The sequence below is a fragment of the Gadus morhua genome, chromosome 13 (assembly GCF_902167405.1).
Source record: "Gadus morhua chromosome 13, gadMor3.0, whole genome shotgun sequence".
Taxonomy (NCBI): Eukaryota; Metazoa; Chordata; class Actinopteri; order Gadiformes; family Gadidae; genus Gadus; species Gadus morhua.
In genome coordinates, this window is record NC_044060.1 from 7,359,576 (window position 1) to 7,375,968 (window position 16,393).

Below are 16,393 nucleotides of genomic sequence, written 5' to 3' on the forward strand. Positions count from 1 at the left end.
ACACTTCAAAACAATATGTCATCTCAAGTAGATGTGGATGCAGAGGGTGTTACTGTAGGTCCCTCTCTCACCCCCTTCAACGGGTTCGAGTCCACTGTTGGGTCTACAATGATAGTAACCATCGGAGCGACCGTGCCAACCGGCTTCGAGCACACTGCTGCAGAGGAGGTGAAGGAGAAAATTGGGGCCGAAGTGCGAATTGGCAAAGATCGTGGTCGGATTTACTTCGAAGTCAGCACAGAAAGGCTTTCCCAGGTAGGATGACACCCTGACACGGCTAAATATACGTAGTCATCGTCGCCAATTTGTGGGAGGAGTTGTTGATAGATCTTCTGTGTACGGTGTGCCCATCTGTGCATGACGAATCATTTCACCTGTACGAAAAATGACTCTCACTAATTCAGCCTCTTGTCTAGTCATTGTTGCTCATTTGCTACAAAGTGTATCTATCAGTGTACCCAGTCTATTTGCCTTAATAATCGGACGAATAAATCCCATTATAGGTTCATCTACTGCGATCTGTTGATAACCTGTTTGTGATTGTGGAAGAATACAAACACTATCAGTTCAAGGAATCTAAGGTACAGTACTTCCGCCAAGCCCAGTGTGTAACACAAGACAGTAGTTGTATTGTTTCAGGTGTTGATGTGCAAAGGTTACTGAATATGACAGTCCTGTGTCACAATGAACATGACTGGCATTTCTACCAAATTCAGCTGTGTGATTATTGCTAGTTTGCAACTGCATATATAGGGCATATATTTATACATACTGTATACATCCCATAGTCAACGGTTTTCTTTTAATGTAAAAAACACACCCTGAAATTTCTATAGCTATCCGCAATGTCCAGTGACCCCATCTTCATAGAAGGCAACCCAAAACCCCGGGGTCCTCCTGTCCCCAAGCTTGGGAACCACTGGTTAAGACAATGCACCCAGAAACTCTGTTAAGAATGGGGAGCCAAAAGTATCACTCACTGTGTATCACACAGGAGGAGACGTTGGCTGAGTTGATGCAGCTCGCCTCGAACCTCCCCTGGGCCAACGGTCTGGAGGTCTGGAGACTCAACAACTCCCTGAAGAAGAGGAGGGGTCGTCGCAGAGGTCCACACGTTGCCAAGGGCAAGGCGAAGGCCGCAGCTCCCGATGCGGAGGACGCAGGGGAGAAGGAGCCCCAACCGGCTGAGATGCAGCCGTCTATTGAGGACCGGCCCCTGGACGGGGCCGGGGCCGACTCTGAGAGCAGCTCCCTGGGCCCCGAGGAGGCGGCGTCCGAACCCAAGGTCCTCAAGTTCAGGGTGACGTGCAACCGGGCTGGGGACAAACACAGCTTCTCCTCCAACGAGGCGGCCCGGGACTTTGGCGGCGCCATTCAGGATTTCTTCCAGTGGAAAGCGGACATGACTAGGTTCGACATAGAGGTATGTAGGTAGGCGTGCGTGCGGCGCCTGGAAAAGTAGAGTGCTGTCAGTGAATGCCATTCCGATGGCCGGCTTACAAACTCTCTATTGTTGATGTCCGACATGCCAATTTGTCTCAGGTTGAATGAGGCAAAGAAAAATGTAGCAAACAAAAGGTTAGCAGGGATATTATGTGTCATGTTCGTGTTCGCATTTAGCCATAAGAGATGGGTGGGATTCTGATGAATTCAGCTTAACAATAAGATTGGCAAGACTTGAGGACTCCCATCTATTCTTGGCATCATGTTTTTACAATGAGCTTGCGTCTTAAGGAGGTAATGAGCAAGGCGGGTTCCTTGAACGGAGGTCAGAACACTTTTCTCCTGGCATCAGTTTGTGTGTTATTGTACGTCACGTCGAGGTGTTGTCTCGTTCTCGCAGGTCCTGTTGAACATTAGCAGCGAAGAGGTCGTGATCGGCATCGCGCTGACTGAAGAGAGCCTACACAGAAGGAACATCACCCACTTTGGCCCCACCACACTGCGCTCAACACTGTGCTATGGGATGCTAAGGTCATGGTTGTAACGCACTCTTCACTGTCATGGGGGCCAAGTGGTCCCACGCTGGGATTCCTCTGGCTGTAGAAGTCTTTGAGGAAATCTTTTCAAGGGCCTTTCTTATCTTATCTAGGCTGGTCTCGACACAACTCTTGAGATTTCCCAATCAAGCAACAAACGCCCTTTCTTGCACTAACCCAGTTCCATCTTATTTACGTATTTGCTTGAAAGATTTGTGACTAAATAAGGCTGCTTCATACAAAAGTTATCGCTCATACTCAGGCTTTGATGTACCAACCAGTGAATCATACAATTAGACATGAATAAATTCACGGCTTCGGTTTCCCCTTTTTCGACCGCACAGACAGTGTGCAATACTGACACACTCCATGCCTCGGTCTCTCCAGGCTGTGCAATCCCCAGCCGTCTGACGTCATCTTCGACCCGATGTGTGGCACCGGAGCGCTGCCTCTTGAGGTAACTTTCCGACATCGCGTGGTGTGTGGTGAAGATTACGAGGGGAATGCAAAAACGTAAGCCCCACAAAAGGAAGTCCCACCGGTCCGTTCTAACTCTCGGGCCCTCTCCTCTCCTCTTCCAGGGGGCCATAGAGTTCAACAGCGCCTTCTACGTGGGGCGGGGACAACAACGACATGGCCATCAACCGCACTGTCAACAACATCACCCACGTTCAGAAGAGGAAAGAGGAGGGGGACGGGTGAGGAGAACAGCCCCCCCCTGCGCTGCGGAGGGCTTTACCCTGACTCTGGTGCTGGGGGAACGGCCAGCTGTTGCGCTGACGGTGTTCTGCTCTTGCCGCCCACAGTGCACCTGGACTCCCCATGGACGCGGTCCAGTGGGACGTGTGCCGTTTGCCCGTGAGGAGCAGCTCTGTGGACATCATCCTGTCCGACATGCCTTTCGGGAAGAGGTGTGGTACTCGCGTCAGTCGAAGCATGAATAACAGCGGTTGATATCAATACTTCCTGTTGGGAGCGCTGAACCCAACGGTTCGCACAATAATCTCCCTTCCCCCCAATGTATCATCCAAAGCGGGGGTTGAAAGACTCACAAGTCAATGTGTATTTCCAAAGAATGGGCTCCAGGAAGAAGAACTGGGACCTGTACCCGGCCTGTCTGCGGGAGATGGCTCGCGTTGTGCGTCCGGGGTGTGGGACTGCTGTGCTGCTAACTCAGGACAAGAAATGCTTTACCAAGGTACTGCCGACTCCTGCAGGTTCCAAGGAACGCGTTATTGTCTTTTGTTATCAAAGTTACGTGGAGGAGTGCACCGTAGGAGATGTTCCTGTTGTTCAGCCCTGTGGAAACAACAGAGTACAGAGTTGTCGTTTTCACATGGAATGGCTGACATATTTCCCAGTATTGTGGACCACATAGAACCTATGAGGAGGGGGAATTGATAGGGATTGGCAGGGTTCAGGTATTCGGCGTGCCTTATGGTGTGAATCAGAGGCTTAGAACATTTCTCTGGCACACATTGTTCAGTACAATATGACAGAGTACCTTTTCATTTCGTGGTGCATTATAATGTGTTTATTCTGACACAGGCCCTCTGCTGAAAAATCTCAACATCCCAGAGTAGAATCACATTGTGATGTGATTGAATGTAAATCACTCCTTTATAATCGCACACCTGTTTCTATTCCTCTGGCCTATACCAGTGGCTCCCATCTAAAGGGATTAGTCTGAGGGAACACAATTAAACTCACTCCGTGGTTCCATCACGTGAAGTGTTGCCACCCAGCACTGTAGGGTTAAGGCGGCTGCCTTAACAACAATAGGGCCCCGCCTTAACTACCGATGTAAAAAATAAATAATAATATATATATATTTTTTTAACTATTACTATTATTTTTACTTATTATGCATTAACAAAGTAAAAAACTCTCGTAGGGTAAAGAAACACACTTCCATCAGGTACAAAGAATAAAGATAAATAATGCATTGGTTATACGGTTATACTGTGCATGGCACAACAATAGTCGTGCCATGAAGCTTTTTGAATGGAATTGAAACGGCAACAGCGCTTGCCGTTCCCCACTAAGACATTTCCTGGGGAAAACACTAACGTGAGTTTGGGTGTCTGGTCTCTAGGCCGTGTCGCGGATGGGAGGGCTGTGGAAGAAGTCCCACACGGTGTGGGTGAACGTCGGTGGGCTGCATGCAGGAGTGTTCCTGCTGAAGCGCACGGAGGGGACGTTCGGGGAAACCCCAGAGGACGTCTACGAAGCACCAGGAAACCGGAGCGTGGAAAGCACCGCGAAGGAGGATAAGGAGCTCTCGTAATCACAGCCAGGGCGGGGGGAGCGGCTTTCTTTTCACAGTCGAGTTTCACTCAAAAGAAATAATGTTATTTATTCATTATTAGAGTTGTTAAAGGACTACATTTAGAATGTAGCCTGTTTGGGTCAAATGCGTGCTGACGTCTGTTCACGTTTTTCTTTTTCTTGTGTTTGGTTTTATTACCTCTGTTGTGATTGAGGCATTTGAACCGACTTTCTTGTTAACAAAAAATCTGTACAACTGACTTGGTTTGAATAAATGTTCGAAAAAGATTGTCTGAATATATTGACGCATACTTGGATCAAGAAATGCAGACATCCCAACTCTCCTGAATATATGACCGCTCCCTGACACCTGTGAGTGACTGAGAATCATATTTCCCTATTGCCTAAACACGAGAGATAGCAGGGAAAGGAAGCTCATAGTCTGTTGCGCTCCAAGAGACCTCCCCGCCATCAATGATTGACATCCCATTTTCTCTAGGGTGGGATGTAGAGGAAATAATGAATGGAAGATGTATTTACTTGGTCATTTATTTTATCTGGTCATATCCTAAAATTACTGCAAACACCACAAAAACCAAAGACCTTCATGTTGTTTAACCGGCAATGGTACCCCCGTGAGTCATGGCTGACACGATGAAACCGATGAAATGTAACAGCCTACGTGAGCAATTGCAGGTAGAGGGAGGACGACATGTTGAGCGAATTAAGAGGAGCAGTGCTCCACATTAAAATTGCAGTCTAAACGTACCGTAGCCTAAAAATAAACGAAGTTTTGCCACGTCGTGCATGCATGAGAACGCTGGTCGTTTCATACAACACCACCAACACAATAACTAACATGAGACGCATGAATGCTCCCAAAAAAGAAAGTGATATAAAATTCCTATAGGCCAATTTGTTACTTATTTATTTTGGATATGGGCTTTTCACTACAAAATAAAAAATTATACATGGAAAAAGGTAAACATGCATACTTCATGAATACAACCTATAGGCAAATGAGTCATGAAAAAGGTATCGTATGACATCACGTACTCTGAGCTCATAAGAGGCGCGCCATGACGTCCTGGCGTCTATAATAAGTAACACTCGGCAAAGAAAGGGCAGTTTTCCTCCAGCGGCTGATCTCATACAGCAAACATGATTTGGACCTCCACGTTTCTCCTCATCCAGGCGGTAATCCTCTACTTCATTCTGGCAAAGAGATCCAGGTAACTTTTACCCATTATTTTATATTATTTTTTAGAATAATACAATATAGGTAAATGTTGGTTTCATCAATCCATTTAATTACCTCTGATGATGTAAATAAGACTTATATGACATATAGGCTATAGGCCTACTTATTGAAAGGTATGCTGGCTATATATACATTGTGATGGGGTTAAACAAAACATCCGGCCGTTTGTTTCCGTAGTTGCAGCGAACTATTTATCTTCTGCAACAACGCTGTGACAATTTGTGTTGTTATTTCCTTTACAACCTTTAACACTAATAGAATTCCATCAAAAAGTAATTTAATGAACCCTGAATATCTCGTCTTGATGCATCAAATTCCTCATGATCTGGACGTGATGACAGCGTGTTCCACCGGACTCGCTCCGAATGAGAGCCAGCCTGCCGCTCGGTTTACTGACTCTGGAATGTGGTCAAACTGCTTATAGTAGCCTATACTTCAGCTTCACCTATTGTATACTTTTTCATTGAAGTTAAAACCATTATTTTCAGCAAACAATTCAGCAAAAACTGAAAAAAAAGTTTTCACTGAAAACATGGATTAGGCCTAGAGCCCTATCCTTTACAATTAAAAAGAAAATTGGTTTTTCGCTGTTGGGGTTCAATTTATGTATTATTATTTTAAAAAAATTTTAAAGGCACTTTTTTTTCCACTGTTAAAGATTGAGTCACCTGGTCCCATTGATATGTTCTTTGATAATGATTGCAATATTAAGTGGCTTTGAGGGGAATAAACCCTATTTTTCTCTTTATTCAGATCCAGCACTGATCCACCTTTAGACAAAGGTCTCATCCCATGGCTGGGTCACGCACTTGAATTTGGCAGAGATGCTGCAAAGTTCTTAAATCGAATGAAGAAAAAACATGGCGACATTTTCACGGTAATGCAGGGAAATTATAGAATGTTTCCCTTAGATTCCCTTATGTCATCTTGTGGTCACATGCAGCATTGACATATCATCTAGTGCCGACTTAATTATGACTTCATCCGTCAATGGGCTCAGTACAGTTAGAGGTTGTCGTTTAATAAATTGCATTCCAAATAACCAGATGAGTAATTTAAGTTTTTCAAGGTTAGCGTTGACTCAAACATTGACCAGAGATGAGGTCAATAATAATACTCATAATTGAAAGAGCGTCACCTTGGGCAACATGGTCCAGTGTTTATAACCCCCCGTCCCACCACCTGTGGCGTGTCTGAACTACAGGTGCGCGTGGCCGGGCGCTACGTGACCGTGCTGCTTGACCCCCACTCCTATGACGAGGTCATCAAGGACCCCGTGTCTCTGGACTTCAGCCGCTATGCACAGGTCCTCATGGAGCGCATCTTTAACCTGCGGCTCCCCGGACACAACCTAAACAAAGCTAAAGGCCTCATGAAGAAGTAGGTTTGTTTTGTTGTCGGGGGGGGGGGGGGGGGGGGGGGGGGACCGGCGGGGGGGGGGGGGGGGGGGGGGGGGGGGGGACCACCGCAAAGCAATGTCAATGTAAATATTATAATATTATATATAAGGATTGCTTGATCTCTCTGTGTGGGTGGTGGATCTTTCAATGTCAATGATTAAAGCTAATGATTTTCACAACATTAATTCCCACACCATTTTGTTGCTCACAGAGGTGAATGTTGTTTTTGGACATTGCTTCCTACACAACGTTCATGGCTGTCCAGCCACTAGCCACATAGTGTGCGACTAGTTGCTGAGCAGCCACTAGTGGTTGTGGCTGACCAGCCACTAGTCACATAGGGTGTCATTATGTGTCACAGAAAAGCAATACTATGAGCTAATGACTACTTTACTACTACCTTATATCCATGTGCACCATCCATCTACCTTTTGGTCATTCATGCGACAGATGTCAAACCTTTCTCACTAATCTTCTGTAATTCGTAGGCATTTCCAGGGGGGCAATTTAGCCCTTCTCAACAGAACCATGTGCATGCAGCTCTCCTCCCTCCTGAAAGCAGAGGCGGCTCAGAACCGGATGGACTGGAAAGTGGACGGATTATTTAGCTTCTCTTACAGCCTGCTCTTTAGGTAGGGACTTCCTTACGCACTTTATATCATGTCACTAAAATACCAGCACAGCGTCGCACGTAAACAGTTTACACAACAGTTCCGTCCATGAGGCTGTTCTTGTAAACCGGGCAGGAAAGATGTTTTGTAAAAAACCCTTTCAGCCACAAACAAAACGTGATCAGCCCTCTTCCTGTTCAACTTGATATATATATATATTTATTTATTTAAAAAAAAAGATGAGAGGCTTGCTGTCAGCTTTGTGGTTCATTGTGAATGAATCACTCAATGGTTTTGTCCGGCTGTAGAGTCATGTTGATAAGAGTGAAAAAGTGTTGATAAATACATAAAAGTGTATTTATTCGCGACCTTCATGGGGAGACTATGCATACTCTGGGACTCTAATCTGGGAGTAAAATCCAAGTTCAACTCAAGTTGTTTGCTTTGGATATATTGCTTTTTTAATAAACAGCACTAAAACATTATTATTATTATTATTATTATTATTACTGAACCACCACTTTCGCATCCTCAAGGGAAGGCCAGTGGTAATCAGAACGTTTGATACCGCTGCCTGTGCAAAACTAGTTCACTCTTTAGTTCAGCAGCCTATTTGTTTTGTATTCACCCAAGCTCCTCGTGTCTCCGTGTCCCACAGAGCCGGCTACCTGACGCTGTTCGGGGGCGAGCAGAACAACAACGGAACAGACCCAGCCGAGGTCTACCGAGAGTACCAGAGGTTTGAGGCTCTCCTGACCAAGATGGCAAGGGGCACGCTTAAACCAGGTGAGCACTCTTAAACCAGGTTAGCACGCTTAAACCAGGTGAGCACTCTTAAACCAGGTGGGCACGCTTAAACCAGGTTAGCACTCTTAAACCAGGTTAGCACGCTGAAAACAGGTTAGCACTCTTAAACCAGGTTAGCACTCTTAAACCAGGTTAGCACCCTTAAACCAGGTTTGCACTCTTAAACCAGGTGAGCACCGACGTCGTCCATTTACTTTTTTTTCTTTGTTGTACATATACCGTTTTGATTTACCGTTTGTTTTATTCTGAATTATTTGCACCATTTAGAATTAATTTATTGTAAATATTACTTATTTTAATAATTTAACCTAATTTTATCCTTTTGTACTAATTGCACCATGGCTCAGAGACCAACGCAATTGCGATTTCTCTATTTGTCTTTCACATATTTGGGAATAGACAAAAATGACTTTTGTGCCTGTCAAAGCGAGCATGGCCAGTCCAAACATGGGTAATACACCTCACGATGACATCATTGCGGGCACGTTAGGTTGATTGGGGTTTGTCTCGTTGTCATGGTGAATTCTGCGTGGGCTTTATGTTGTTTTGGTTGAGAAGTCTGTATAGCCTCCAAGCAGTCATCCTCCATGTTGCATCATCAGGAAGTGTCACACTGCCACTCCTGTTGGAGGATTCAAGTCCTTGTGCGTGCCTGCGCATAAGGACTTGAACACCAGCACGACTCTTTAACATTTAAGTCCTATTCTACTGCTGCCTGCAGTGAGAGTCTGGTCCGTTGTTCCCTTGACCTCGCAGCAGTGACCCTCTCAATAATCAATTGTGATGTTTGTGTGTGCGTGTGTGTGTGTGTGCGTGTGTGTTCTGTGTGTTCCAAGTGCTAACGGTTGGTGTACTCATTGGGGGATTTGCGTGGGTGTTTTGTGTATCAGATGAGAAGCGGACCACCCAGGCGGCGCGTCAAAGGCTGTCTGAGTTTCTGGCCCCTGCAGGTCTGGGTGAGGCCCCTGGTTCGGGCCCCTGGGTTCAGGCCTACAGGAGGCTGCTTCAGGCCGAGGGGGCGGACGGGGACATGCAGAGGAAGGCCCTCCTGATGCAGCTCTGGGCCACGCAGGTGTGTGTGTGTTGGTGTATGTGTATGTGTATATATATGTGTGTGTGTGTGTGTGTGTATCTCTCTCTCTCTCTCTGTCTCTGTCTCTTTCTCTGTCTCTCTCTCTCTCTCTTTGTCTCTCTCTCTTTGTCTCTCTCTCTCTCTCTCTTTCTCACTCTCTCTCTCTCTGTCTCTCTCTCTCTCTCTCTGTCTCTGTCTGTCTCTGTCTCTCTCCCTCTCTCTGTCTCTCTCTCTCTCTCTCTCTCTCCCTGTCTCTCTCTCTCTCTCTCTCTCTCTCTCTCTCTCTCTCTCTCTCTCTCTCTCTCTCTCTCTCTCTCTCTCTCTCTCTCTCTCTCTCTCTCTCTCTCTCTCTCAGTGTTTAGATTCATGGCAGTTGTATTTAGATATCCATCAACATTGGTTGAATGTACAGACACAAATTCTCCCTCTGGCGCTTCGAATTGTACTACACTTGTTTCGGTCGTCACATTGACGTCATGCACGGCGCCAAGTCGAGGACGAACAATCTTGAGCCTCATCATAGCGTCATCTCCGCAAGGTCGTAGGCCTGGCCCCTCCCCCGGGGAATTTACAAAGCAGTCTCCATACTGTCTCAGGGGAAAGGTGAACACGGTAATGGCTGTGTACTCAACAGGTATTTGCAGTTGCCAATCAGGTCTGGAGATATGAACAAAGACGCCCATCTGACGCGGACGTGCTTGTTATATTTAGACTGACAGCCCTGCCTCACAGAAAATCCCTGGAGCTAGGCCAAGGAAAACCCAATGATGAGCTGTGCTGTTTTCTATTTAAAAGGACTGTGATATTTAAATGTACTCGATCAAGTTAAGCTCAAATAATACAATACTTAATTTTTATCGATCGACTTGTTTAATTACTTAACCTTTAGATATTTCTAGATAATAAGTTAGTGCATATTGCAGTTCCACATTACGTCTTTGTTAAATGGTACTATTGCATTACACATGAGTGATAGCGACTGTTTATCCTCACCCATTATATGTTGGCTAGCCACAGATAACTGCCTGAAAAAAAATAACACTGATAGAAAGCAAGTGGCTCCTGGTGGATATCCATCACTAGAATCTGTGTTCCCCAGGGATGAGTTTAACCATGCCTAGGAAAATGCAGGACCCCCGTTCCGTCACAGGAGTGTGCTGTTTGTTCAGCTATCGCTCTCCATCTGAGAGACCTCCGCACAACTGCAATACCAATAGAAGAGGGCTATAGTTAAATGTCCCACGTTTTCTATACAATTAAAAAAAAACGTGTCTTTCTCTTCGGGGTAGAGAATAAGCTCTCAATTCCTAAACGTTTTGTTTCATTGAATCAAAGATAAGAAAGTAATTTTCTCCAATTTTTTTTCCCACTTCACTTTTTTAAACAGTGGCCGCCTAGAAACAAACTGTTTGCCGTGATCTAGATCCTCGGTAGGCGTGGTTAAGCGTGGTTATCCATGGTCAGTACAACAGCAGACATCACGGAACCATTGGGTCCAACCGGCTTCCTTTTTAAGTAAACCATTACGAGGAAGGTGTTAGTCAGTGAGGCTATCCAGAGCCCAGCAACATCAAAACAACCCCTCTGTTTGACTCCTAAAGCACTTTGCTCCACTCATTACGTCGGCGATGATAGTGGTTCGCGTGGATACGGAAAGAGACGAATGTGTGTGATGGATTCAGTCCTGTGAGTCAACGTGACCGACGTTACCGCCCCTTACTGTCTTGGTCACGTTATTATCTTTTCCATTGTAACTGCAACAAACAGACATAAACACTGGCCGTGTTGATATGTTTCCAGGGAAATGTCGGCCCTGCTGCCTTCTGGCTCCTCGGCTTCTTGTTGACAAACTCGGAGGCGTTGGCAGCCGTGCGAGAGGAGTTCACCAGGGTTTCACAAGTTGAAACGTCGCAGGAAAGCGCTGTGCGTACGCCAGTGTTTGGTGAGTGCAGTTCTTTAAAAAATATATTATTAACAGTAATTGTAACAGTAAATCTGCTTCACCCTATAAGTCGTTAGGGTTATGTGATGAAAATCAAGATGGTTGTCTACACATTCCAATTTCTTGAGCTTTTTCAGGGATGGTTAGTAACTTGTTCTGCTTCTCCTTCCACCCCTGTCAGACAGTGCCTTGGAGGAGGCGCTTAGACTCACTGCTGCCCCCTTCATGACCAGAGAGGTAGTGAAGGAGAAGACGCTGCACATGGCCGACGGCCGGGAGTACCTGCTCCGAAAGGGAGACAGAGTGTGCTTATTTCCCTTCATTAGCCCCCAAATGGACCCCGAGATTCACCAGGAGCCACAGGTTGGTACTCCTGGCCCCTGGCAGTAATGAGAACGCCCTAATCCCCGCTCTCACTCCCAGATCGACTCTCTCTACTAATAGTGGAGTAGGCAGTCAGGGAGATGGGGTTAGTGTACTGCTGATTGTTAATGGTGGATAGAATCACACCTTCGCCAATAGATTCAATTAATCCCTCGTCTATAAACTGGAATTAACTGAACAGGAACCCAAACGAAGATGAACAGATAAACAAACCAAACACACCGTCCCACCATACCGACACACTGGCAGACAGTACCAACTCGCTGGCAGACAATATTAACACACTCGCAGACAATACTAACACACGTGGCAGACGGTACCCTCATGATTAAAAAAGGGCTTGGTTTTCCATTGTGTAATGAAATCAGTATGTCTGCGCATCCTGAGCAACCAGTTTCTTCCGTTCAGGCGTTCAAGTATGACCGATTCCTCAACAAGGATGGATCAGATAAGAGGGACTTCTACAAAGGAGGGAAGAAGCTGAAATACTACACCATGCCATGGGGCGCGGGCAACAACGGCTGCGTGGGAAAACAGTTTGCCATCGACACAATACGACAGTGAGTGTACTCCGTGCGCCAGGCACGCTCAAAGGCAACGGCACCACCGGGGGTTGACCTATTGTTGCCGCGGGTCTCTTTGTATTCGGCCACAAAGAGTTTAAGGGAGGGATTAGCTTCCTAGGGGCTGTGTGATAGCGGACAAGGTGTGAGGGCTGGATAACGGCCCACGTGTTCGGTCGGTGCGGGCCGGGCTCCTTTGTTGAATCCACCTTTGGGGTTAACCTTTTAAGAGATGGTACCGCTGTCTGACGATGCCGTATGTCTGTCTACTGCAGATACAGAAGATTAACCGAATGTACTTTCTGTGTGTGTGTGGTTCTTAGGTTTGTGTACCTGGTGTTCTCCCATTATGAGATGGAGCTGTGCGATCCAGAGGCGGTGATGCCGGAGTCTGAGGCCAGCAGCTACGGCTTTGGAATGCTGCAGCCTGCCGGAGACCTGGAAGTCCGATATAAACTCCGAGCCTCGCTGTGATGAGGGCTCACTCTTGGTACATGTTATGAGTACCCCACGCTGCACTACTTACGCACCTTTCTAGTACCAGTATTGTTATTGTGTTTTTTTAATATTTATCTGGACCTGCAAATATGCCTGTAGAGTATTTTTTTTACTATTTGTAAGTATTATTAAAATTATATATATGAATATAAATAATATATGTTTTGTACACCTGAAGAGACAATATGCCACACTTTCCACGGCACGATAATAAATTCTAGTCTAAATATGACTCGCCAAGAACAACATCAATTATTTTCAAAGGAAATCCACGATGAAAACTTTGACTCGTACTTGTGGATGCCGATAGAAGGATTTATTGGTGTTTAAATCGAAATAAGCACACATCTCTCTCCCATGCTTGTTTCTGTTGGGATGAAGCCAAGTTTGGATGTGTTTGTCATGTTGAACGTGACATACTAGCAGGACTTCACGCTGTTTTCCACTGAAACATGAGTCTCCATGGAATACTGAGTGCAATGGTTGCCCATATGGGCAGTTGAGCAGTTCATTAGTCATTAGTCTTTGTTTAAAACTTACTAGGCCAAACAACACCATTAATGGATTGCATTTGGTACACGATTGTGATGCATATAGTGTAAATAATGTATTGTGTTTGTGGTGAAGTGTCAAATGAAATTCTAAGTGGTAGCTAGACCTGGCAACTGTGAAAATGTAAATATGTGATCGTGCTCTTGACTTTTTTTTTAATTTGAAGCGTCCCCACAGTCTGTTAATGCAATGATGCAACGATCCTGATATATAATAAATCCTGTTTATTTTTAAACGCATTTAATTTGCTTTTTAATTCCATGAATCTAAAAAAACTAAAATATCAAAAGAATTATGGCTTACTGAGCAACGTTGTCATGGTGGGAATTCTTGTTATGACAGCTTAGAGTTAAATTCATTGGCTGCACCGCTGGAGCTGCACAGCGAGAACGCAGCCCCCTGCAGAACTCATTGGAACATTCCCAGTCATGCACGGACAACCGGGTAGCGCGCAACCACACACACACACACACACACACACACACACACACACACACACACACACACACACACACACACACACACACACACACACACACACACACACACACACACACTGCGTGACCAACTGTGACCATGTATCAAGAGCTTTCGTGACTACTTTCAGTCCTACTTGTTGATTCGCTTCAGCGCGAGAAGGGCAGCTCCGGGGGACAGTGGAGGGGGTTTGGGAGTGTGTGTAGTGAAACATGCTCCTGGCTCGTCAGTGCGCCTGCAGCATCCTGTTAGCAGAATGACGGACCTGGACCTGCGAGAAGTTTGAGCGCGTCTACTCCCAGGATGTAACGGGATATGCGTTGAATCATCGGAATATACAGGGCAAGGTATGAATTAACTCTTTTTTTGTATCGTTATAAATACATATATATTTATGTTAGCTTTTTTTGTTGTTGAGTACTTAGGTTTCTTGTTTTCCTGCATCCGTTGCGTGTACTGCATTAGGAGGGAGTATCTTTAACGTGTTTGGACAAACGTGCGACCCTATTTATTTAGACGCTACCGCGTGGAGCCGAGACCCCACTCGCATAATGACCGAAATAAGATGTCAAGACTTAAAGATGCCACCAATTACTTCTGCATTCGTTCAAATGAGACGCCGTTCTAATGCAGATTTGGACTCTTTGTTGAAATCTGTCTTGCACGTTCAATTTCTTGTTATTCTTGTTAATCTCGCCTTTCTCGAAACCTATTCTACAGTCGTATGGGCTGCAACTGTTTGACCACATCATTACAGTCCGATCCAAATAGAAGTGCGCCTTTGGTTGCTTATATGCACTGCGAATAAAACTAGATGGATCGCTGTCCCACGCGAGTTGAAAATATTTCAGCACCAAAAGACATGGACAGCAACACCAAACAACAATCCAATGGTTTCGGGGTTGACAGATTAGACGTTTCAGAACTGGATAGCGCACATGAAGTGAAGCCAGAGTTGATCTGTGCCTCTGCTCCCTCCATCCTTGTCACTAGGGGCAGCGGCTGTGTGCCGATCCCGAAGCTGATTGTATTGACACGGTGCTCCGAGGGTCGTGTAAACCAGCTGGCATTGGAAGGCTGGTGTATGATCACTAATGAAACGATGCCCACTCTTCTGCCTTTGTCCCCATCGCAGTTCAAACCAAAGCATAAGCGGGACCATGGATGTGGTCCTCCTTGGGCCGATGCCGCTGTGACCCAAAGAGACCACCCTATCTTAACTCAAGTGCTCCGATTTGCCCCGTCCTGAGAGGAGAAGATGAGTGACGCGGGTCCGCGGGGGGACGCCTCCAGCACCGCGTCGCTGCCGCCGGCCGCCGTGTCCGACATCGTCCGCAGCAAGACCCTCTTCCGTCGGGTGCGGCTCAACGTGGGGGGTCTCCTCCACGAGGTGCTGTGGCGGACCCTGGACCGGCTGCCCCGCACGCGGCTGGGCAAGCTGCGGGACTGCGACAGCCACGACGCGGTGCTGGAGGTGTGCGACGACTACAGCCTGGGCGACAACGAGTACTTCTTCGACCGCCACCCTGGCGCCTTCACCTCCATCCTCAACTTCTACCGCACGGGCAAGCTCCACATGATGGAGGAGATGTGCGCGCTGTCCTTCAGCCAGGAGCTGGACTACTGGGGCGTCGACGAGATCTACCTGGAGTCCTGCTGCCAGGCGCGCTACCACCAGAAGAAGGAGCAGATGAACGAGGAGCTGAAGCGCGAGGCGGAGACCATGAGGGAGCGCGAGGGCGAGGACTTTGACACCACCTGCTGCTCAGAAAAGAGGAGGAAGCTCTGGGACCTGCTGGAGAAGCCCAGCTCGTCGTTCGCAGCAAAGGTAAACCCAAGAGCCGTCACTTCCTGTAAGGCGCGGCCACGCGTCCTGGGGGGGGGGGTTTGAACCCGGGTCCACCGGGTTGATAGCGGTAATGGTTCCAAGCCCCGAGCCGCATTCAAGAATTTAGTATTCGAGAGCGGTGGCGGAAAGGAGGAAGCGCAGGTTGACTGCAGGGTCATGGATGTTGCGTGATAGGGCTGAGGAGGGAATGCGGTTAGGTCTAATCCCTTCCTCTGTTTGCACCTGCAGCATTATATTTGAATCTCTAAGTGGAAGTTGGAGGCTGCACTTGACATGAACCCAGAGATAAAGAGAGGGGCCAGGTGAACAGTGGTATTATGGTCTCATCATGAGAGAAAGTGAAACACAATGAGTTGTTACACGAGTTGTCTGAGCTCACTGCAGTTCTATGGGAGACATCAATAGATTAAGCCGCTGATTTCTCTTTTTTCTTAGGATGTCTGATAAAAATAAAATCCCTTTCATCTGGTCCCGTTGGTTTTATAGCACCTTCAGAGAGTGGTTGAATGACAAGCCTGGTCATGGAACACACACACACACGCACACACACACGTCATCCACACATACATAGACACACACACACGCACGCACGCACGCACGCACGCACGCACGCACACACGCACACACACACACACACACACACACACACACACACACACACACACACACACAGAAACACACACAGAAACCACAAACACACGAAGAGTCACACAAAAACACATCCACACAT

The 16,393-nt window shown here is 46.6% G+C and overlaps 3 protein-coding genes across 3 annotated transcripts in view; all 3 read left to right on the forward strand.

The window, feature by feature from the left end:
- The window catches only part of thumpd3 (THUMP domain containing 3), a 4,909-nt gene extending 373 nt beyond the window's left edge, over nt 1–4,536 (forward strand). Inside the window, 10 exon segments of the mRNA XM_030374590.1 lie at nt 1–255; nt 504–581; nt 995–1,423; nt 1,844–1,974; nt 2,367–2,436; nt 2,561–2,593; nt 2,595–2,677; nt 2,786–2,890; nt 3,054–3,177; nt 4,075–4,536. The exon segment at nt 1–255 is cut by the window's left edge and continues 11 nt beyond it. Of these exon segments, the coding sequence (XP_030230450.1) occupies nt 16–255; nt 504–581; nt 995–1,423; nt 1,844–1,974; nt 2,367–2,436; nt 2,561–2,593; nt 2,595–2,677; nt 2,786–2,890; nt 3,054–3,177; nt 4,075–4,266 (1,485 nt within the window). The 5' untranslated portion in view covers nt 1–15 and the 3' untranslated portion in view covers nt 4,267–4,536.
- An 813-nt stretch (nt 4,537–5,349) lies between these two features.
- LOC115557037 (prostacyclin synthase) lies at nt 5,350–13,576 on the forward strand. Its single transcript, XM_030374593.1, has 10 exons — nt 5,350–5,479; nt 6,262–6,385; nt 6,713–6,888; nt 7,397–7,540; nt 8,178–8,305; nt 9,217–9,398; nt 11,199–11,340; nt 11,522–11,703; nt 12,133–12,284; nt 12,611–13,576. Exons 1-10 carry the CDS (start codon nt 5,409–5,411, stop codon nt 12,759–12,761), a joined length of 1,452 nt encoding a protein of 483 aa, XP_030230453.1. The 5' UTR covers nt 5,350–5,408; the 3' UTR covers nt 12,762–13,576.
- Nucleotides 13,577–13,805: 229 nt separating this feature from the next.
- The window catches only part of LOC115557031 (potassium voltage-gated channel subfamily B member 1), a 33,292-nt gene continuing 30,704 nt past the window's right edge, over nt 13,806–16,393 (forward strand). Inside the window, exons 1-2 of the mRNA XM_030374575.1 lie at nt 13,806–14,161; nt 14,950–15,642. Of these exons, the coding sequence (XP_030230435.1) occupies nt 15,073–15,642 (570 nt within the window). The 5' untranslated portion in view covers nt 13,806–14,161; nt 14,950–15,072. The remainder of the gene's footprint in view (nt 14,162–14,949; nt 15,643–16,393) is intronic.